Below are 24,502 nucleotides of genomic sequence, written 5' to 3' on the forward strand. Positions count from 1 at the left end.
GGTAAGGGCGGGTAGTTCAAATCCAAGCGAGGGAAAGCAGCGGTAGCCGCACGCGAGGAGCCGGTGTGGGTGGAGAGAAGTGAAGCGGCTTCTCACTAAGGGCAACGGGCCCCAGAGCCGGGCGGCGAGCTGCTGAGGCGGCAGGATTCCCGTTCTCTCCAGCCAGCCGGGAAGGGGGGGCTCCTCGCCTTCACCCCGTCTTAGGGAGCCTCGCCGACCGCCTCAGCTGCACTCGGTGGTAGGGGGCCCTCTAGGTTCTGTTTCCTGTGCTCAGCCATTTGATGAGCGGGTGAAGCTGTTGCTTTGCTCGTGTCCGGCATCCCAGCTGACTGAGACACCCTCGGGTGCTGGTCCCTAGGTAGCTGTCAATAATCTTCATCACTGGGTAATTAGACATTGCAGTGAATGCATATATAGACCAACTGAAAACTGTGTCTCATCTGGGTAATGTTTCTCTTGCACGTCTCTCTTCTCTCCAACATCCTTTCTCACCCCTAGGTTATCAGTAGGGGTAAACAATACTTTGAATACAGCACCTTTGCTTTGGAAGATCTTGAGTTGCTTCACAAATTAGGGTAAGTGACCCACATCTTACAGATAGGATTTAGCTATGCTATCTTCAATATTAAAACCTTTGAAGGTATCAGTGACTTACCTGTTTTTAGATCTGGGTGCTCAAAGAGCGGAGTCTTCAGATAGTTTTACTGCAGATACAATATCTGTTTAAATATCAGCGAAAATATTCTTGTATCACCAAAACTTTGCCTTTATCTGTTTTGTTAACGATGGTGTATGGTGACAAACAAGGACAGAAAACATCTTGTTTGAGGCATAAATGTTCAGTGTGCTTTACTGGGGAATGTAAATTAGTATCAGGAACAGGAGTGACTCCATTCTAGAACTCATGTCTAAGTTACAGGCACCATTTACCTTCTAGTAACCAACATTTTTACCTCTTTAGGACACTTTGTAAGACTAAGCTTGTCAGAAATTGTTCGTTGTCTAAATATCTGCATCCTCTTCTTAATTTAGTTTGGATCTCTGAATATGAAATATTTTGTTTCATAAACTGCCAGAAAATTTGCAGTTGACTTGTAGATCAATTTGAGAACTGCAAAATTAAAAATAGATATGAGAAATATATAGAGCACAAGAATCTATGCTTAGCAGATATGGATTTTATTCCTTCCTCTGTAATTGACCTGCTGTGTGACTAGTCTTTTCTTCCCTGCACATCTGTTTCACTATACCTAAAACAAGGTTAATACTTTCAGAAATTACTTCAAGATCCCCGAATGAAAAGGACTTGATGTTATGTATCAAATCTAGTAGATGAAAGTTTTCTCCTGATAAAAAATAATACAGTGGGGTGTGTGTGAAGTGTATACAAACCTGAGGTGTATACTGGGATTTGCTGTAAAGAAGTATAATGGGCATTATTCACTCAGTGTCTGTGTTGCAGTGGCTTCCCTCTAATTTTTTCAAAGTTTTTCTCGCAAAATCAATGCAGTAAGCTCACAGGCTCCTCCTGCTGGACATTGGCGTATTTACAGCATATTTTGGGCTTTTACTTCAGTTAACTAACTCCACTATTCTGATCCTCTACAGCTGCAAAAAATTTTCTGTGATTTTATGTTATGTTAAACACAAGTTTGCTTAAATTCTTTTATACTGTAATATGTTAAATTTCCTCTACTCTCAGTTGTTCACAATATTAAATAATTTCTCCCATGGGAGTGTCTGTGAATGAAACTGCAAATCTGAGTGTTCCTTTTGTTGTTTCTTCAGCATGCTGCCTGAACATTAAGTTTCTAAACCTGCAGACCTGTGCACTTTTGCTAAATGTGTGGTTAGTTTGACTGTGTTTAAGGAAAATATTAATGTTTTTAAAGGTAAGTGTGGACATGTGTGTGGGGTGTGGTGTTTTTTTGGTGTTTTCTTGTGTATGTGATTGAGATTTTGAATAGCAGTCTCTGAATAGCATTCAAAATCTAAATCTCTGTCCATCAGCATTTTTGGTAGGAATATCTCCTGGCAATGTTTGCTAACTAACTGCAGTTCACCAAAATTCAGCATTGAAAATGAAACCTCTATTCTTTTTGTGGGTTACACAAAGATAATGCTCTCCTGTTACTACAGATCTCTGATAGATCTTCCTCCTTTTACAAAAAGAAGACCTATGCTGATGTGGTCATCTGTTCATAGCATGAATACTCAGCTGAGGAGCAAAGACTCTTCATACCTTTTTCCTATCTTTTTAAAAGTTATTTTCTAGTTCATGATATGACACTTTGAGCCTATTGCCCAAAATGTTGACAAGTGATGCAGATGAAACACTAGACACTGCTTGGAATTGGTCCTGCACTGTCAAGGAAATTATCCTTAATTCATGTAATAACTAGCTTAAAGCTATGCCCTCATGTTTCCTATTTGTGCTGTCATTTATTTCACCAAGTGAAAATGGAATGAGGGAAAACAAATATGAAAGTAAGGTACTTGTAGAGGTAAATGGGAGAAGGAAAGGAAGCAGGCCAGACTTCAGAGTTTGTCATCCTCTTGGAATTATTTTCACATATCTTTCTTTCCTGGAAGATTTTTTCTGAATTACATGGATGAATTTTGGGGTTTTTGTTATGTTTTAAATCTGCTTGATTTCATACTGATATTAGCATGATTCTATAGGCTTTTATGCCAAGTTCTCGTAGTCTGCTCTTTCATATCCTGTTCCTTTTGAACTTCTATAAGTTGCTGTCTCCTCACAGTAGAAAACAAACCAAAGCACTTTCTGTATTTCAATGATCTGATGAAGTGCCTTCAGTGTGGGTCAAAAAATGCTAATTAAATGACACAAGATCATAAAAGAATAGTGTGTCTTCCCCCCCTTGCCCCAGCAATTTGGGTTTCCACTGCTTGTATTTGGTGGCTTAGGGCTTAACTAAGTCAGAAATGTTGGGATATTAGCAATGTCTTAATATTTGGTGCTTAAGCCACCTTTAAAGATTCCTATTTTTGTCTGTTCTGAAAAGTCAATGACTGTTTCCAGGCTTATGTTCTAAAATACCAGTTCTGGAGGCCAGTAACATACACCAGTAAAAGGTGCTGATTCAAACTTTGAAAGTCTTGCAACGCTGATGTGAACTACTATGGTTTCTGAGAACAGCCCTCATGCTGGCATTATGCATAACATCTTTTATATGGTTAGTCTGGCTTGTGTATAGAAAGCAGTAGCCTAATTGGTTAGGGTGGAGAAACTCTGCCATGTGTGAATGGCAAAAAAGTAAGTCTGTATTCTTATACCTCTTATTTAAATGGGTGCATTAGCCACTTGTAACTTTTCTAGAAAAATATATAGTAGCTCCTAAAAGCTTTTATACTTATTAAGTTTAAAAAAAACCTATGTACATGGTGAGAGGATGTATAGTAAATCCACCAGTTTCTTTAAAGTGTGAAGCTTCAGAACACTGTTTAACAGAGCTCAGCAAAAGCATAGAGCTTCTTTACAAAATAGCATTTAAATGTTAAGCGGATAAGAATGCACTGTTCACTGTGTAACTACAGGTCAAATTTGATTCCTTCCAGGGACTGCAGTGACTTCATGATTAATCCTCTCATTTTTCTTTAGACAGAAGGCATTTTCTCCTTAATTTGTCTATTACCAGAGCTTCTGCTAGTTCTTGAGGACTGGTTGGATGAACCAATAACACAGTGCTAATAAAAAACTTGGTCCTATTGGAATGAAAGGGAGTTTTGTCACTGATTTCAGCACAAATGAGACTCTAGTTGCTGTGTTGCTTATTTGAAGTGTTTTTCCTTGGATGAGATTTGGCAGATAGATTAGCTAACTGGATGCATGTTTTAATTTGCCTCACTTATCGTATACTATGCATTTTAATCACTCATTCTAACCATCTACTTGACTGTAATTTATCTTTGTGTTCATGTATAAGCACTGTTTCTACTAAGATGAATGAAAATACTTTTGTCATGGCTGGTAGCTTGATAGACTTACACAAGGCTTTCTCACTAATCTGAGGGTATTTTGGTGACTACTGTTATCGTCTGTTTCAGAAATAACACTGGTATCTTCATTTACAAAGTCAAAGTGCCAAGCAGAGGATGTCAGACAGTCATTCAGTAATGTTCAATTTTCTTAAAAGAAATAGATTAACGTCTCCCAGCAGCAATTTCAAATACTCCAATTTTAGAGACACATGTTGCACTTCAGTATTTCTGGACAGCAGATGCAATGAGTCAGTAAAAGATCCTTATGTGGAACATAAAGAAGCACTGAGTGTAACACGTTTATCATTGCTACAAGAGCCTTCTGAGCACATTCATCCAAATGCCCTCTTTCCTGTGTCATCTATTGAAAATGAAATGAATTCTGTCTCCTTATCAGAAAGAAGAGAAACAAATAGAAGTGCAGACTTTTTTGAAACTCCTAAAGTGAGTAGAAAAGGTTCCTCACTACGCAGGAGGCTGCTTTTATCTAAGACTGTTCCAGCTGGCACAACTGTAGGATGCTGTGAAAGACAAACTAGTTCTTCAGGAAGCAGCAGGAAAAAAATATTCTCTTGTCTTTTGAGCTCTGAAGAAAAACTTTCACAAACTGCTTCAGATTCTCCAAAAGATCAAAGTTACAAACCTCTGACAACTAGCACCTCAAACACTGAGGACTCTAATCCCGATTGCCCAAAACGGAGACTTTCCTTTTCACAACAAAGGACTTCTACGCTAGATGAGTCCAAATGTAAGGACCCCTTATTGCTAGAACCAGAATGTTTATCTCCAATTCAGTGTAAGGATGTGATTGTTAGTAACACTAATGAATTCAATGAAAGTGTCCTTATGAGTGTTAGTGATGGGTTGCTTAGGACTCCTACTTACACTGTGTTACCTGAGGCCAATGAGGGTAAGTTCCTGACTTCTATCAACAGTCTTGTAGAGAACTTTAACTTTGAAATATGTGATATAAACTCCCCCCCTGTTAAGCTGGCAAGTTATCCGGCTCTTTCAACACCTGAGGACAGTGGATATAATTCACTTCATTTGGACAAATCGGGAGACTCATTGTCTGATCATGAGGGATCTTTCCAAGAGTTCTTCCAAAAACGTAAAGAAGGTTCCAAAATTCTGGATAGTAAAAGAAAGACAAGAAAACTTGAACGAGTTAGAAGGTTATCCACTCTTCGGGAACAAGGCTCACAGTCAGAGACAGAAGATCATCATGGCAGTCCTACTTCAGCATGTATGTTAACAGAAGAAAGAAACTTTGTCAGTGAAGATGATGCATTAGTTTTAGAAGAACAGCCTAGTGCAGACCTAGTTTTAAGTCACGGAGATCTCTCAAGAACTCCAGCTCTGAAAATAGTTCATGAAATTTGCTTGCAAAGACAAAGATCAGACCAAAATCAAATATCAAAGAATATTGATGGAACAGAAATATTTGCATTAGAGCATGTTCTTGCTGGACTTATTGGCAAGAAAATGGGCCTTGAAAAATTAGATATTTTAACAGAATTAAAATACAGAAATTTAAAACATGTTCTTGCTATAGTTTTAGATGCTTTGACAGTGGAAACTCTATGCAGGTAAGTACTACTATTTTTTTTCCCAGAAAAGGTGAAAATATGTGTTTCTGCAAATTAAAATAAATTCTGGAATAGCGAGTGTTGCCAATAGAATTTGTTTGTTTCTGGGGAAATTAACATTTTTCTTTCTGTGTAGTTCTAAAAATATATTGTATATGGGAATTAAACCCCAACACAACAAACCCAAACCAAAAGCCAAACAAGGGAATTAGTAAACCTAAAACTAAATCACAGTACTTGCAAACTTTAAAAAATATAAAAAATTTCTTTAAGCCTAGAAAGTAATTTATTCTCATTACAAGTTCTCCAATAATGCATAGTACTCAAAACACATTTTCTAGATTTTTTGTATTTAATTTCCTCAGTTATTTCTAAGCACAAAGATCCTCAAAGTATTTTCCTTCATTAATAATGTTCTAGGTTAACTTTTAATCAATAAGGTTCAAATTTCAAAGAAATCAAGTGTGCTATGTGTGTTATTAATTACAAAGGGAATGGGACAATAGGTGGAAGTATAAGGGCGTGGAAGTATAAGGGCATGGATGTTTTCAGAACACTTAACACACAAAATTGTGACTTTAGAAACAAACTTGGTAACTGGCTTATGTGGAAAGAAGATACTTATTTAATTTTGTAAACCAAAGATATGCTGTGTTACTTATATTGCAGTTGTTCTATAGACTTATTATTCTGTGCAATGGTGCATGAGAGTACATGAGATCTGTGTTTCATAACAATACTGTGAACTCTCAAAGTCTATAGCAGTAGTCTGTAAAATGACCAATAGCATATGAAATAATGCAAAAATCTTTCAAAGGTAGTCTTACTATCATGACTTCTGTACTAGTTGGCAAAAATGTGCAGGTGAATAATTTTTTTCATTTGTTTATTCCAGCATCTGGAAAGTAAGCAAAAACTGGCGTGAAATCATTGTACAAGATAAAAGTGCAGATAAGAGGAGAAAGTTGTACATAAAACACCTGAAAGAAGAAGCTGGGGTAAGGTTTGTCTCAAAAGTAATTTTTTTAAGTGTGAAAGAAGACAGGTCAGAGGAAAGAGGAAACATCTTGTAAAGCAACAGAAAAGTAACTGATAGAGACAGTTCCAGCATGATTATGTGAAGGATTCTAACAGAAGAATGTAATTGTGTTTATTGCTTTTCTGTTTGTATAGTTTGAGCACTTGTCTTTCAATCATGTGATACTTTTCTTTTTTCTTTCTTTTTTTTCTCCCTCCTCCTTGAGAATCTTGTAGGATCTCTTCCTCAACTGATTATGGCTTTGGATCTTAAACCCTGTTCATACCTTTGTGTCATGCTGTTCCTAATCTTCAATTTCATTCTAGTCTGCAGCACAGTAGGACCCACTCTAGATTTTCCTGATTATTTTCAGGACTGCTTGTGACTAAGCTTCTTCATGGTGTACTTGTGAATATCAGAAGGGCACATAGAAGTTTTTTAGAGGGTATCTAGAAAAGTAAGCATATTAATAGCAGTATAATTTTTTTAGATCCTCCATGTATGTTTACACACACTTCAGTGTAACCTTGCTTTAATTGTGACAAAACTTATGTTTGCTATTTCTATGCTTGCTATTGAGATTTCCTAAATCAGAAACATGAGGACCAGTAGAATGCTAAAAGACACCCTGCTCATGGGACTTTGTTTTTAATGGTTCCTCTCTCTTCTTCACTTACTAAATATAAGCATTTAATGGGAAATACAGGCACTATATATTGTTGCCTTTTCTAATGTGTTGTTGCAGAGGCGGGGGGAAAGCTGCAAATCCCAAATGAAATAAAATGCTGATTTGCTTCCTTTTGTGGGTTTTTTCTTTCTTTATAAACCTTAACAGGAATATTTTCTGAAAGCTGAAGATGCTGCCACAAGACTTAATGTTCTCAATAGATCTGCTCTAAGGCCTGTTCAAGCTCAAGCCAGAACTGTAGTACAAACACCACCTTCACATGCTGAACTTACACCCAGGAGATGCAGTTCTGTTCCCCATTCGACTAGTAGACAGGAAGAATACATAAAAGTAGGTAGCTAAGAAACTCTTCATTTTCAGCTTTTAGGAAATTTTCATGTACAAGAACTAAGTAGCTCTTCTCTCCCTCCTCTCGCTATAGGTTGCTAAAACTCTCTTCACAGATGAAGCCCTAAAACCCTGTCCAAGATGTCAATATCCTGCTAAATATCAACTGGTAAAGAAACGGGGAATATGTAGCAGAGAGGCATGTGCATTTGAGTTCTGTATTTTATGTCTGCATGCTTTCCATGGGTCAAAAGAATGTAATAGTTTATCTGCCAAACGGAAGAACAAAAAAGATGCTCCTCCAGGAAGTGCCCAAAGCAAAAGAAATTTAAAAAGACTCTAAATTTGTAAGGCATGTAAGTCCTTACGTTTAATTCCTTTTCCCCTTCTCCTAAATTCCTGATCTTGTTCATATTCTTCCTAAATATATGCATTTTGAAAGTATCGTTCAATGTGTTTTTGCTGACTTATCAAGATAACTTCTCATGTATATATCTTAATCAATGTAGTATATTTTTGGTTTTGAAAAAAATGAACATTTTAAAACATTTTATGTCTTGTTTTACCTGTTGTATAGTAGCTAGGTACTTACTAACATCTTAAATTTTTAATAAAGTATCTTAAATGCAATCTTCCATACCTAGCTTACAGCACCTCATAGATGTTTAAAAATGTGATTCTTGTCTTAATGACAAATTAAAGAAAATTATTTTTTAAAAAAACTTTTTAATGGGATTTATTTATCATTCACTTACTGTAAATGTTTTAAAAATACCTTAAAGTGGGGCACTAGGTACATATGTAAAAAATACTTCTACCTATATAAATGATGATATCTCAAAAACAATATATTAGTTGTCTGAATTTTATATCAGAATAATTGTTCTCTTAGTCTTGGTAATGCAAGCCAATAGAATAGTAACTTCTAAATCAAGCTGATGCAGTGTGGATATTCTATTGTACTGGGTTTTTTTACAGAGTTTTTGTCTTTACCTGAAAACTTCAGGTGATATAGTATATATTCACATAGCTAAATATGCTGTTGCATTACCTTTGTTGTTGTGAACTTAAAGTCAGATTAAGTATAAAGTTACTTCAGCTCTCAGATACTGGATCATCTTCATACTTCTGCTTGAATTAAAGGATTATCTACTGCTAGAAATCATTCTTTCTCTACCTGTAGATTTAATTAAGGGAATTCACTGATTTTGCTCTTGAACTAAATATGCTGAATATGCAGAAAAATAACTTAATCTGCGTCTCAGACCTCAAATGATTTTTTGTGTGTGGGTTTTTTAAACTAGCAATTGTAAACAGCTTGAAATGCGGGCGACAGAAGTAGACACAGTACTTGCTCTATGAGGATGTAATATCAATTTATGTCTCCAATTGATGTTGTCCTACTTGTCCTTTCAAGGAGTTAATTTGTCACAAGTGTCTTGCAGAACACTTGTAGTCAGCTGGTGTTTCTTCCCCACTCTCCCTCTGATATTGTCCTGTGTGTTATACTTGTGATGTTGTAATTTTACTGTGTGTATTTGTAGGTAAGCCTTATCATTGAGCTATTTAAAAAATAGTCTGACAAAAAAAAGCTTTCAACTAAGCAATAAGTTACGTATTTGCCTCTATTTATATTTATTCATTTATTTTTATTGTCTGAAAATTACAAATAACTTCTGAGATTTTTTCTTTCCACACAATCTGTGGATGTTTAAGACAAATGGACCAGGATAATTCACTTCAGGATGTTCTAGAAATATTGCTACCTATTTCTCATCTTTAACTGTTGTAACTTGCAATTTGGTTAATACTTCTAGCATACTTGATTTCTGGGACAGTAGCTTCACATAGCATTTGGAAGGAGGAGGAACAATATGGTTAGTAAAATGCCATAGAAGTTTTAGTACTAACTTTATTAACCAAACATGGTGTCATTAAAGAAGATATAAACCCAGTATATTGACCAGAAAATAATGTTTATTGCATGAATAAAATTATCAACACGTTAATTCCATGCTTATTTGTATTTCCTAAGCCTTTGCATTATTCTTGGGTTAGACTGGTAGCACTTCAATTGGAAGACTGAAAGAGGAGTTTATGTAGAATCTATTCTGATGGAACAATTGAGGGAAAGGGAATATAGAGGTATGTGTGTATATAGCTTTGGTTTAGGAAGAATGGCAAGTCATTACAGAGGAGGAGACTGCAAGCAGGAAAATTGCTAAATAACTTAATTTGTTTAATATTTGCATTTCCCTAATTGTTTGGAACTTTAAGTGTTCCAGCTCTGCTTAAAAGTTTATTTAGTTCAGAGAAGTATCAGATTGGTTCTCTTATTCTTAGGTAGAAAGTAACAAACTATACATTTTTAGAAATGTTTAATAGTTTCTATTAAATGTTAAACTGACATGATGATGAACAACTTTGTAGCCAGGAAATTACAGTACATAAGAATCTGAATGCACATAGTCTGTAACTTTATAAAAACTTAATTTACATTAGTTTTGTTTCTCATCATTAAACTACCAAATAAAATAGGGGATGGTAGTAACTGCAATGCAGAATAAGTACAGCATGTCATAGCATGTCAGACTGCTATGGGCATCACTGCATTTTACCTTTACTAAATACGAATGCACTTCATGTCTCTAATATTTAAAAAAAAATAAAAATGAAGCTTTAAATGCATCCTTGAAATTGATGGGAGAGTTATGACAGAGGATTTAGCTTGCTTTCTAACGTGCGGTATTGCAGTCCAGAAATACAAGAGGTGCAAGCCTTATTTTGATACTTTCAGAACTATTGTTAAAGTTATTTCTGAAACAGGTGCACCTTTGAATGGAAAGTCATATGGGAACGCAGTTTAAAAATCAGTTGTTAAGTGTTCTTTTCCTTTGAGGGAGAAAGTTCTGGTAAAAGATGTGTGACCTTATCCAGAGTTTGCTTTTCTAAAATCTGAATAATTGAGGGAGAATAGGGGTGGTAAACTGGTTCTGGTATAGGCATTATTTGTTTTTAAAGGTAGTATCTTTGACATCTACAGTGTCCATCCAACAGGGAGTAGCTTGAGAGGAAAAAGTACTTGAACCCTATGTCACAATTTTAAACACTTCCCCCCTGTTTTGGCATGTTTAAAACTTTATTTTTCCTTCTAAATCTGCCTCAGAAAAATCTCTTGAATCAAATGTCTCTTGTTCAGTTAGATCTATCATGAATGTAACTATCCTCTGGTGTTCGGGTGAAATGAGTTCTCTGCTGTTGTCCACTGCTATACTAGAGGTGGGGGGAAGTGAGAAAGCCAGACTTCTTGTCTAGGGGTAATTCTCCTCTGACAGTGAATTTTTTTTAAATAAAATTAGCTTTATGCCTTGACATAAGGGTGAAATAAAATAGTGCTATTATTAATGTGTGGGTAAAGGATAACATCTAACAGAATGCATGGTATGTTGTAGTTATCTAATACCTTCCTTGGGTGAAAGGAGTCAAAATTTTTTCATGATATTTGATTGTGCTGTTGACAGAAATGAAGACTTTGAGGTAGGAGAGTGGAAGTAAATTTTGAGTCCCTGTTAGTATGCTTTTTTCTGTATACTCTGTCCCTCAATTAGTCCCCATCAGATACCACTAAGCTACATAAGTCTGGAATTGAATGAAACAGCAAAGGAGAACATAGCTTCCTACTTTGTAAAACAACCAACAATAAACACCACCCACCCCACCCCCCAAAAAAATATCCACAAAAAATACCACCACCAAAAAAAAGTCCATGAGTGTCAGGGCTTCTAGGGATTCACATCTAGCATCTTTCTTTTTCTACTGTGCTGAATTAATTCTCAGAGACCTGAGGTCAGGTACTAACACTCTAGCTAGCACAAAAAAGGATGCAACAGTGGTCCTTGGGTAGAAAGGACAATGATCAAGAGTTTCCTAAAATATCCTGCCCATGATTATTCTCCAGCTCAAGAATTTCTCTTACAATTCACAACAGATTGTTGGAAAGGGGGGAATATATTCTCTTTGAGAATGAGATTAAAACTAATGTTCAAGATAATATTGGGTGTAGTTGCTGCTGAAAACCTTATTTTTGCAATCCTTATTACCCTTCAGACAGGCATAATTTATAGTGAGAGGAGTGATACTGCCTACAAAGGAAGCCCAGGGAATGTATTTAAATTTCTGAAGGTGATGGTTTGAGCCAGAGCTGTGGGTTTAAATTCTACAAAATTCTTAGAAGTAACCTTTCCCTGCTGACATATGTTGAATGCAAGAATTGTACTTCATAAATCTTTTTTTCTGGAGCAGCAACCATAAACCTCAAGTGGTCTGTGAGAAGGAAATTTAAATTACTTAAGTCTCTGATCATTTTTTCCTTGGTGACAAGTATGGAAGAGCTTAGGCAAAAAATTGTTATAAATCTTTTGAATTGTTTATAGGATAGAGAATGTTAGTATGTTCTATCACTAACTAGCTAAAAATGATAAAAAAAATTTGTTAGTGAAATTAAGGAGTTCATCAACATCTGACAGATTATTTTCCTATTCCATATATTGGTTATTCATTAGTATCTGTTAGGCAATTTAGGCCATTTAGGTTAATTTTAATACAAGAAGTAATTCCTTTTCTTTCTGTTTTCATAGGTACATGAAGAAATACAGGAGTGTCAGATTAGAAAGGGACTTCTGGAGTCTAGTGCCAACTCTTATGTTGACTCATCAACTTCTGTCTTAAAACTGGATAAAAAAGGTCGTATGACCTTTTTTGGAGAACTATTCCAGATTGCTCTACTATTCAGTTAACCAGTTGACTTTTTTTTCAGCATTGCTGTTAAAATAGCTATTCCATACATCTATTTCTCCCTTTAGACTTTTTTCCACAATGTTATGACTGTGTAATATAAATAGCCCCTCACTCTATTTCACTGACAAAAAAACTCTGGACTTAGTCTCACCTCTAAGACACAACCTCTGTTTAATGGATTGTCTTAATGACTTTTCACTGTTTCCATTGGAATCTGTTCTTTGAATCAATGCAACTAGTATTTCAGGTAAAACCTCATCAAGTCTTTGAATAATATTAGGGCTTTCTTTTCTGTACTAGAAATATTTTGATCAATGTATACTAAGATTAGCATTTCTTCTATGTCTTCTGCACACTCACAGTTTAGTCACTAGATGTAGTATTCCCACAGTCTTGTCTCCCAAATTTTGAAAAGATTTCTTTTTTTTCCCATAAATTCTTACTGGACTATAAGTGCTTAACCCCATACTTTGTACTACTAAGCTTCAGGGGTTTTTTATTTTTTTCTGCTTCAGTCTTGTGGTGATTTAGTACTTGTTGTGATTATATTTGTGGTGGGTTGACCCTGGCTGGAGGCCAGGTGCCCACCAGAGCCGCTCTCTCACTCCCCTCATTCACTAAACAGGGGAGAAAAGGCATAACGAAACGCTTGTAGGTCGAGATAAGGACAGGGAGAGATCACTCACTAATTATCGTCACGAGCAAAACAGACCGAACTTAGAGAGGGAATTTATCTAATTTATTACTAGGCAAAACAGAGTAGAGGAATGAGAAATTAAATCAACTCCTAAAAACACCTCCCCCTACCCCTCCCATCTTCCCAGGCTCAACTTCACTCCCGGCTTCAACCTTCCCCCCCTCAGCAGCACAGGGGGACGGGGAATGGGGGTTACGGTCAGTTCATCACACATTGTTTCTGCCACTTCTTCATCCTCAGGGGGAGGACTCCTCTCATCGTTCCCCTGCTCCAGCATGGAGTCCCTCTCACGGGGTGCAGACCTTCAGGAGCAAACTGCTCCAGTGTGGGGTCCCCCACGGGGTCACAAGTCCTGCCAGCAAACCTGCCCTGGCGTGGGCTCCCCTCTGCACGGGTCCACCGGTCCGGCCAGGAACTTGCTCCAGCGTGGGCTTCCCACGGGCCGCAGCCTCCTTCAGGTGCCTCCACCTGCTCCGGTGTGGGGTCCTCCACGGGCTGCAGGTGGAATCGCTACACCCCCTCATCCTTCCTCCATGGGCTGCAGGGGGACAGCCTGCCTCACCATGGTCTTCTCCATGGGCTGCAGGGGGATCTCTGCTCCAGTGCCTGGAGCCCCTCCTGCCCCTCCTTCTGCACTGACCTTGGTGTCTGCAGAGTTTCTTACATCTTCTCACTCCTCTCTCCGGCTGCAAAAGCTCTCTCTCTAAGTGTTTTTCTTCTTCTTAAATATGTTATCACAGAGGCGCTGATGGGCTTGGCCTTGGCCAGTGGTGGGTCTGTCTTGGAGCTGGCTGGCATTGGCTCTATCAGACACAGGGGGAGCTTCTAGCAGCTTCTCACAGAAGCCACCCCTGTAGCCCCCCCACTACCAAAACCTTGCCACACAAACCCAACACATTATTATACATTTATAAGTGCAATTTCTTTGTCTGTAGTGAATCTTACAGGATTTTTTTGGTGCAAAACATCTAGCAGATTCTGTTATCACTTGTCAGGTTCCCAACAAAATCTGACTGCTTCTTGGGAATGATGTATTTATTTTTAGTTAAACAAAAACAAAGCTTGCTTTTACTTTCTGACTTCCTGAGCTCTGATTAGTTCAAATTCTCATTACAAAAAGACTTAACACAATTTTTTTTCCTCTTAACTTTGACAAGCCTCTGTACAGTGTTAGAACTTGCCCAAACTTGTGGGAAGCCTAAATGCTAGTAAGGCCTTATCGGGCTGGGGGATAATGGATGAGTAGTAAAGTAAGTAACTCTCTAGCTGAGAATATGGATGGCATGTCATTCTGAATGAAGTCATAAACACTGATGTTGAATACTAGAAGCTTCATATGAAGCTTCAAATAGATCTCTGACTTGGAGACTGGAGTTCATGTGTTAAAAGCCCCTCTAATTTTTCCCCTTTGCATTCTAAAGCTCATTCTGAAAACAGTTCTGCAAGGGTAGTTGAGTCTTAATTCTATAGGTACCTTCAACCTCTGGCAACTGGGATGTGGAAACTGTGCCTGTATTTCAGCTGTTTCTTTTCAGTCCTGAATCACAGTGAAAAACCTATTTCCGTAAGCTGTTTAAACTTAGACATTGTGTCATGACTAGAACCAGCTGAAGTGGTAGGAGGGTAGTAACTTCTGGCAGAAGAGGGACAGCTAACTGGGAAGCAATAGTACCCTAGATAAATATAGTAACACTTGCTAAAAGTCATCATTTGGAGCTGCAAGGTTATTGCAGAATTAGTCAGCAGTTGTGCAATGGTCTTCCACTTTAACGAAAATCTTAATTATTATCCTAAAGTGCTGCTGTTGCCTAAGTGGAGGACTCCTATCTCATGTTCACTGAGCAGATGCTAAAGTTCCCTAAGTACTGAATTGTGTGTAATGCATTATTTGAGGCCTGAAGAAAACATCTAGAAATACATTGTTCTGCCAGGACTCAGAAGCTCAGAAGTACCTAGCCAATACATAGACCATTGGGATACAAAATGAAGTTTTCCTCTGGTGTGAATCCATCACATTTTCCTGGTGTGCATTTCAATAGATTAGATGCTACACAGGTTGTGGCAATAGTAACATCTTTGGCTTTTAAACATGAATTTTGGTTGTGTTGAGAACATTCTCCCATCTTTGGAAAAAATCTGTACAAAAGAAGCACTATCACAAAATATTGTAATTTCAGGTTTAATTTTCCTTTATCTTTTTCCTACTGTATACTCTGTTGTGGTGTACAAAACCCTATTATTGGGATGCAGTTATTCTCCAGCCATGCTGTTGGAAGGGTTTCTGTCGAGAAATCGTTCTAAAACTCTATCCCAAAGGAGCATAGTAAAAGGGGGCATAATTTTTTGTGAAGGGCAAGATATGGGTCCTGTTTTCTGCTCCAGACAGAAATGCTCACTGTTCTACTATTTAAGTTCCTGTTCTGGACTTTTTCCTCGGTTTAAATTATTGTCATAGAGTAGTCTGGGGAGAATGTCATACCACACAATGGATAACAAGAGAACAAACTAATTCTTGAAATGCTTTGCTGAATTAACTAAATGAAATGTGAAGGTGTCTTAAGGGTTGAACTGCTTTCCTGACCGAAAATTGATTTCAAATGCATACATTCAGTTGATAAAAAAATATTTTATCACAAGGGGGCACCAAAGGTTTTTCTTACAGAACAGAACTTTAGTTGTTTTTCTTCTTGCTTTAACCCTTAAACGCTAACTCAATGTTACAAATGCAAAATGTTTTGAATAGCTTAAAGCAAGGCTGGCCATAATTCTTGCCCCCAGGAGCTGCATACCAAAATCTTCAAGAGAAGAGGGGCATCCTGGGAAGCAATTCAGAAGGTTATTCCTTCTCCAGGGCCTCCTTTACAGGGTGAAGCTGTGCTGGGCATACAGCCAGGTCCTACAGCAACCAGGCAAGATCATAGAATCATAGATTGGCCTAAACAGCGCCTGCTGGCTCAGTTCCCCTCTCAGTCATGGACTTGGACTATCTGGCAGTCTCCATGCCAGCCTGGCGTTGGCTACAAAATGTGACTCACGGAAGTGTTGCAGTTAAAATATTTGAGAATTGATAGTTTCAGGAGCTCCACACTCTGGACTTTCCCAACTACAAAAAATGTATTCAATGATAAAATCCAATATATTTTTGCAATCTATCATGATATAAAATGATCACAGGAAAAATCTTATTGCATGCATTCTATTCATACTTAATGGATATTCTGCTGGCTTCAGTGGACAAGAAAGGGAAAACATCAACTTTTTTTTTTAGTCTGTTAAACGAAGACTGGGTGAGAATTTGGGAACTTAATGTGTTCTTTATTCTTTAACTAGGTATTTCTAGAGTCCAGGAGAGCAATAGATAAGAAAGTAGAACACCTACAAAATAAGAAGGCTGTAATTTTTTATGCTTTTCTGAAGCATTATTGAAATCTTAAGAGTACCTACTAGTTACGGATTCTTATACCATTCTTAACACCTGTTGTGTTGACACTACTGTGCTCTGGAAGCTGATGTACATTAAATCTTTTTCTTTCCTCCTGATTTTTTTAAAATTTATTTATTTATTTTTTAGCTGGATCAGTCTCCCAGTCTGCTTCATTATACAGCTACACAAACAGCCATGGCAGTATAACACAAAAAGGTGGGAACTGATTGTCAATGGAATGTGCTTTCTCAAACAGCACTGCTGCTATCCACAGGCTTGATGCATCAGTAATATCCCACATGGATAACTTAGCTGGGGAATTCTGGGTTTGAGGACTGTTATTGCCATCTGTTTGATTGTAACAGCAAGACTGGAAAGCCACGCATGCATCTAGTGTTTCTTGTTGGGTATATGCTACCTACTGCCAGGAGATGATCTTCTTAAAGGATGTGTTGGGCATTATTGGCATATGATACTCCTATAAGCTGAAGCTTCTTCATATGCCTCTTGCATTGGCCCCTTAGTTGGCTAGAACACCTGTTAAGCCAAGATCAAGGAACTGACCTGACTTAAACCAAGCTACAAGTAACCCCAGAAAAAGAAGTCATGAAATTTACTTGCACAACTAAAAGTAAGAAGTGGTGTTAAACTTGCAAAGCTTAAATTAGTGCAGCCAAAATGTATTACAAAACATGACTCCAGTTTATCTACACAAAAACCAGAGAATAGATTGTGACAATGCAGTCTTTTGTACATAGTGCCAAAATTTGATACATCCCCTGACAGTAAAATCTCTGAGAAATAACTGTCATAGTTTCTTCTGATCTGTAACTTATGTTTCAGTTGAAAGCTATGCTATGATAACTGTAGTAGGGCTGCTAGCAGTAAACTCTCTCAGCCTTGTTGTAAACCTACGCACCATGCCATTTTTTTAATCTTGCATGTGGTTTGATAGCTGTGGGTCTAGTAGTTCTTTCCTGGTTTTCATATTGTCTTTACAGAATGATTTTATTTCAAATACATTTCAAACTGCCACAATTTTGCTGAATAGTTTTTTCAATCAAGTCTTAATGTTCCTTTCCAAAATTAGAAAAGATAGTGCAATATTGTCCTAGCAGTTATCTCTGAAGACACTAATACAAATTTCTGAAGGGATCAGATGATTGCAAGTATGAAGTAGGTAGTTGGCATGTATGAGGTAGCAAGAGTACAAATGTATATCCCAAGTTATGAAGTGGTCCTTCCAACTTCTGATTTACTTTCCAGGTATGCCTCTCTATTCCCTTTATCTTTTCCAAGACCCATGCTAAGCAAAGGGAAATCAAACTTTATTTAAAGCCTTTAAATTTGATAAAACACCTCAACCTTGTCCTGGTAGAATAAGATTGTTATAGGAATCCTTGGGCCACAGGGGACATGGACAAGTCCAGGAATATTCTCCAGTGACTATCCAAATAGTCTTTTGTAGAGGTCAAGCGCTTTGGACCTGCATTCCCTCTGGCAGTCTCTCTAGTAAAAGGTTTCTAATATTGGTAGACCAAAGCTATGTCACATCTCTTCCTTTACTATTTAGGCCTTCCTATTTTATTTTTAAGCACTTTTTTTAAATCTTCATCTAGACTATCTTCACGGATGTTTTTTTTTCTCCTTTCAGAATTCTTTTCAGTGCTCATATTCCCAATAACCATTTCCTCAAGTGTCTGCTTTAACTTTTTGACAGCCACAGAGTTGCATTAAACTGTGCTGTAAACTGGAACTATCGAATTCAATGACAGAGGCCATATCACCACAATACGCAGCTTCTGCCATTTTACCAACAGAATAATTTAAGGCATTTAAGGGCCAGCTATCTGACCATCAATTTGTGCTTTCCTCTCAGGATCTGACTCCCATTTTGGCAGTTCTGCAGTCAATATTTAAATAGGTTTCCCAGCACCTGTTTTCAGTTTGAGACTGCTGCTTTCAGATGCAAAAGCTAAAATATATGTGGCAATCATCCAAAGAAGAAAGAGTACATTTAACTAAAGTTGTATTTCAGTAAAGATATTTAGGTATTAAAAATATCACATGATGAAATGCCTACTTATATGTGAGATGGGGAGTTTCTATTGAAAATCAATGGGAATTATTTCATAGCTGCCCTTGGAGATCCCTCTAGATGCCTATCTGCATTTTTAAATAGTATTTGCTACTTTTTGAATGAGTAATTAATTATGGGGATGTTCATGACTTCACTGTGACCATTGCCAGGAATCAAACACAGGTTAGCACCTAAAAACACAAGTGTGCATTTGGATTTAGTAAAGCAACCCAATTTATGTCTTTACTTGAGCAAGTCACAAGGAGGAGACTTGTTTACGCAGCAAGCTGGCATAGCTTACATGCTTGTTTCTTTGAGTGCAAAGTTGTCTCAGCAGTTTTGATCTGATTTGCCTGGTTGATATTTTGAAACACTTTCCCTGGTAGATGTTTGAAAGCACAGATTTTTGAGAAGTGTGGAGGAAAGGGACAATGACAGATTAAAGTCTTGACTGTAAGTTCACCTCTCTAAATGGCTCTTCAGTAATGAGCAGGAGGGAGATGCCAGCAGGGATGGAGAGCATCAATTTATGTTTTCCTCCCATTTGTCTTCCTGTGCAGATCTCTTCCTATACTGGCCTTCTGCTAGATTACCATTTCCTCAAAATGTTAATAGTTTGCTAATAATAATGCTAACCTACTTCTAGTCTTTTTGCTTTCTCTTGTCTAGTATTTTACTGGTATCACCTTTTTTAGAACTTATTTTCCATCCTGTCTAGCTATTCATCTTTTCTACAAGATCAGATGCTTTTTGGGATAGATCATGGCTTTGGCTATATTTATGAAACATTCTGTAGGTCTGCAGTTCTGCTAAGATAAATAATCATCAAATGGAAATGAGAGAAGAGCATGGAAAGAAAAAAATGTGGAAAAGGAGGAAAATGAGCTTAATCTTTATATCTCAGCTTCACCAGCTGGTTAAATTTTAACTGACAATATAAAAATCAGGACTGACACAAAATATTTGATCTAAATGTGTGTTGTTAACTAAGATGATGAGAAAGTGATAATGACTGCTAATAGGTTCGCCATGAGAGAGAGTACATTGTGTATTTCCTCATGAGCTTAATCCAAAATGCAATCTTTGAAGCTCACTACAAAGGGAACAAAGACCTAAGAGTTTTATACCAAAAGATACCAGATGACAGAAGGAGAGAAAAAGGACTTTTGTTTTTTTTATTGACTCATTTCCAAACTTCCATTCTATCTAAGCTGACTTGTGGCTTCCACTTCTAATTTTAAAAAAGGCATTCGTTGTGTTTCTGTTGTTGTTTTTGCTTCAAAAATTACAAGCAACTAGGGAAGTTTAGGAGAATGTTATACACCAAAGACTATGTCTACATCAGAAAGGAAAAGGGACAAGGGAAAAGGAGTGGAATGAGCATTAACTTAAACATTTGAAATCACATTAAGTAGTTTGGTTATGAGATAATGCGGTCTCATATATAATGCAGTGCATTTCTTCTACCTGCTGGAAAGGTTTCAATTTACATTTTATGGGCTATCTTGTTATGCATATTTCTTTTACATACACATTAGGTATTCCTATTTGAAATATTTCATAATCACAATAGAACATGTCCTGATACACGGCACTAAGAAATCATGTGTTTTAATGTATACCATTTGGTGTTAACCTACTGTTTGTCATGTTTGACTACTGATCCCAGTGTGATTTATGCCAAGCTACTGAAATCCGTGCTGTTCTGGAGATAAGCAGTAGAAAATTTGAAGGAACTTTCATGGAAAAAAAACTGAAGGCATCTGAAGAATTCATACGGTTCTAGGATCAGATACTCGCTAGGTAGGATGTTGTCAGACCCCAGTTGTGGAACACCTAAGGTCCACTGAAATCCTTATAGAGGAGCCTGAATTCTTCTTTGTACACAGCTTTTGCTGACCATACCAGAAATGTGACGTTTTCTTATATCCTGGAGTATGTCCTCAAGCCAGGGAAGAAACAAACATTCTGGGAGAGGACTCTATGTCTCTTAATGCCTTTTCTTCTTCCACCTAGGCTAGTTATAAACTTTTCCCTAACTGGGTGGAAAATGCAGCTGCCTTTGAATTTCTGCTAGGTCTGGGCCCTGGCAGCAGGAGGAAGCCAGGAAGGCTGTTGCCAAGGCTGCAGGTTGTGTTTCTGGCACATCACAATGGAGGCATTTGTACCTGTTAGGAGACAGCCCAGGTTTCATCTCAGCCTTAGCAATATGAAGCTCCTTACCTTTTCTTACTTGGCTGCAGTGGAAGTTCTCTACCATAGATAAGATTGACTTTGTTACTTGGGATCAAGCCTTACAGCTTGCTTATGGAAGCAGAATTATTTGATAAATGATGTAAATCTATTGGTCATTAGTCATATGGTGTGAGATTTTTTTTTTTAAGGTAAAATCCCACATGGCTGGAAGTTTTGCTTGCATAGGAAAAGGTAGAATATGATTTTGGACTAAGAACTGCCTAAGTTGGTTGAGAAAAGACCGTTTAATTTCATTTCTTGCTGGAAGTATCCTGAAATTCCTGGTTCATAGGCATCTCTTTTGGGACCATATCATCAGTGTGCCTGACATCCGAGTCTGCTTCAGGGAGCTTTGCATCAGCAGTACAAGTATTTGCTTACCACTCGGCTCATCCCGTGCATTGTTTGCAGTGCCATAGCAACCCCGCTTGCTGTGAGCCGCACAGCAGAGCCAGCCAGCCCTGGTGCAGACCAGCAGTCCCCAGCCAGACCCAGAGACTCTGCAGCTTCTATTTCTGGACTGCATTCAAGGATTTCACCTTTGCAAATGAGGTTGTATGCTCACAGGTGTGAGTGCCGGCCCTTATGCATGTAGATCCAGGATGCAGTCGAAGAGGCTTACCACTGGTACGTAGTGCTTTCCACGCAGGGTGACGGACTGACTGTGTCAGGGGGTCTGACCCCAGGGTTATTGTCTCGGGTACAGAGACTGTGATACAGGGAGGATACAAGATAGGAGATACAAGAGGGAGATTTTGAACTGCTGGGTTTGAACTTGTCTAGCAAAATTCATCAGTTTGAAGAGAGCGCTTTACTCCCTTCAAAGGGCATCACAAAAGATAGAATATTCTCCTAAAATGAGTGAGATCTGGTTATCTGGGAACACCCACAATTACTTTTTTTTAAAAATTGTATTGTATAATTCATAATATTTGCTGTTCAAGGCTCCCAGTCTCACACAAATTTGTATTTTCATTAAAACCAGCAAGCTTCTAGTAATCAATTTTGCAGAGGAAAGCTGAAAAGAAGTTAACTGATATGTATGAGAATAATCTAGTTAAATAATACTTTCATTACATTTAAATCATTCTTATGATATTCAACCTTTTTATGCAAGGGTCAACATTACTGCATGTTCTTAGAATTTATTTTGTTTCCTCAGGCTAAGTTATTGTATTTCAGAATATCCAGGAAGGTTGTCATGCCTCACTACTTTTTGTTTCTATTCAGTAATTGTAGTTGAACAAGCTTGATTGTATTGCTTGGATAACATATGATATTTCATTTTTGTGTTTCAGAGCCTCCATGTATAACAGAAGAAGTGTTTGTAAGTATGCCTTATAAGGGTTGATCATTTATTTTGTCACACAACTGTAGAGCAAAAAGGCAAAAAAACCTTTTGGAAACTATTGTCTGGTTTCTCCTTTCTTCTGTATGGAGTACTCGGTAATTTCTTTCTCAGACAAAAAAATACTTAGTTTGAAAACAATTAGAAAAAGAAACAGAAAACTCTGGAGAGTAAGGATGGAAATGGAGAGGAAAGTGAAATAGGATGAAGGAAGGAAACAATTGACTGAAATGTTCGACATGACAGGTTTAACAATCTTCTTCCTTTGTTTTCTGCCCTTTGCTCATAGCTAATTTTAGGTTTCCCTGATGTTTGTCATCTCATTTGAAAGATATGTATGTTTACCTGTTACCTCATATGAAATGACACCCTAAATCTTGCAGCTTAAGTAATGTTTGTCTCCCCTATTTTGGATGCCTTTGTAACTGTGTATTTTAAAGTATAAATGTATTGCTATTCCTTTTGGGAGCCTCTAGATACTAATGTATTATCATAAGCAGAATCAAGACTGAATTCAGGTAGAGATAAATGATATATATAGCAGATATTTAGCATATACGAATTTGTACATGAGAACAAACAGATATATATATGAAAACATCTCTGAACTGCACATTTACATTGCATTAAACCTTGATTCTGCAGGCTACTTACTGTGACTAGACATGTCTGACTCCAGGTGAACTTCACACAAGCACACGAAGATGTCAGAGTTCTATGCAGAATCAAGGTTTTGTACTAACTTTAACTTTTGACATTTAAAGATGACATTTATTATATATTTTTCAAGAGTGGATGCAATGTGAAATGCAAGCATTTCAAGGTGGTGCCACTTTTACCTACATTCAGCTTCTCCTTTGGTATCTAATAATATTTCTGTGTTTCTGTACTTTTTCATGATGGTAGTAATAGAGAAAGCTATCAAATATTATAGAGAGAAAGTCATTAGGTTTGTTTCCACAAAATATCTAAGAAATGGTTGTGTACCATTCCCAAAATGATTTTAAAATTCCTTTCAATGCTAAAAGAGTGAATAGAAATCAGGCCCAGGGTATTCCTATTTATACACAAATTGCATGAAGGCAAAACTGCAGTTTTGGACCAATTTTTAGCACACCTTGACCTCCAGTTGCAATTGTAAGGCAGATTTTTCTAGTGATAATTTGGACTGTGCAACAGGAAAGATGGCACGGGAAGAAATGAAACAAAATATTTCCTAACACAAAAATCTAAGCTATAGTATTGTATGTGCAACTCCATAACCATAATGTGCAAGTATGAAAGGGCAACTATGCTTTCAAATGAAAATTTGGCCACAAAAAACCCTCCAAAAAAACCAGAGGAAAGTGTGTTGTGTATAGATGCAGTAAGATCAGTAAGTAGCAAAGCTTGCATTAATAAGATCATAAACATTTTATTGATTAATCAACCACTGCGTTTACTTTTCTTGCTGTTATATAGGACTACAGAGAATTATATCCTTGGCAAATTAAAAACACATGTTACCTGCATATTCTTAAAGAGCTTATACTTCAGCCAGGAATAAATGAATTGTTTTGAATAAGTCCTTTGAAACAATAAAATATTTACATGGAGTATTATCATATCTAGCTCTCTTCAGATTAATTCTTATCAGTGTCAAATCTAATTGTACATTACTCAAACCAAACATGAGGCAGACTGCAGCTTGTTTCTAGCGAATTTTTTTGTTAATTGTGTTAACACTTGCTGATTTGAGATTTCTGCATCTGATTGATTGCCTCGCGACATTAGCAAGGGATTTTCTGTTGACTTCCAAATGCCTTGGGTTAGACACTTTGGTAAATTCTCCTATTTAATCAGTGCCCCTAACACCTCTAGGTCCATGGTACTGCAACTGCAGATGGCCTGTGATCCAAACAAAGCATGAACTCTGTAATGCAGAAAGCTTTGCTTTCAGTGTTGTTAGCGTTTTCCAGGAATGAGCGTGAGCTAACTTGTCCTGTATCAGTCACAGCAGTAACCACAAGTGCTAAGGAATAAATGTTGGCAGACTAAGGCCAGACAAACACCATCAGGTCTTGTCATGCAGCACACAGGGGCCTTCCTGAGTTCATATTAAAGTAGATTATCTCAAGATTTCTTCCTTACCTAAGTACGAGATATCTCTATTAAGGTTAGACAGCATGGAGTTTGGATCAAGCTACTGCCTGCCTACAAGTGATGCACGTACACTGCGCATAACATCTCTTTAACAGTGTTCCTCACCGGCACATTTCAATGCTATGAACTTAAGAAAGAGAAAAAAAGATTTGTGT

At 37.4% G+C, this 24,502-nt stretch overlaps 2 protein-coding genes across 8 annotated transcripts in view; both read left to right on the plus strand.

Moving 5' to 3' along the window:
- Positions 1 to 4,071: 4,071 nt before the first annotated feature.
- Positions 4,072 to 8,071, plus strand: FBXO43 (F-box protein 43). Its single transcript, XM_054816853.1, has 4 exons — positions 4,072 to 5,591; positions 6,487 to 6,589; positions 7,445 to 7,627; positions 7,719 to 8,071. Exons 1-4 carry the CDS (start codon positions 4,117 to 4,119, stop codon positions 7,965 to 7,967), a joined length of 2,010 nt encoding a protein of 669 aa, XP_054672828.1. The 5' UTR covers positions 4,072 to 4,116; the 3' UTR covers positions 7,968 to 8,071.
- A 13,262-nt stretch (positions 8,072 to 21,333) lies between these two features.
- RGS22 (regulator of G protein signaling 22) overlaps positions 21,334 to 24,502 on the plus strand; it is a 67,020-nt gene continuing 63,851 nt past the window's right edge. For 6 of the 7 annotated variants that reach the window (XR_008575825.1, XR_008575826.1, XM_054816230.1 and 3 more), the window contains exons 1-2: positions 21,334 to 21,484; positions 22,156 to 22,184. Coding sequence is in view for 4 of the 7 variants with exons in the window: in XM_054816230.1 (XP_054672205.1) it covers positions 21,415 to 21,484; positions 22,156 to 22,184 (99 nt within the window). In the remaining 3 variants the exon portion in view is untranslated. Of the gene's footprint in view, positions 21,485 to 22,155; positions 22,185 to 22,850; positions 22,936 to 24,502 lie in introns of all 7 variants that reach the window. The other variant, XM_054816234.1, reaches the window with a different exon arrangement.

The sequence above is a fragment of the Grus americana genome, chromosome 2, assembly GCF_028858705.1.
Source record: "Grus americana isolate bGruAme1 chromosome 2, bGruAme1.mat, whole genome shotgun sequence".
In the NCBI taxonomy this organism is placed as follows: Eukaryota; Metazoa; Chordata; class Aves; order Gruiformes; family Gruidae; genus Grus; species Grus americana.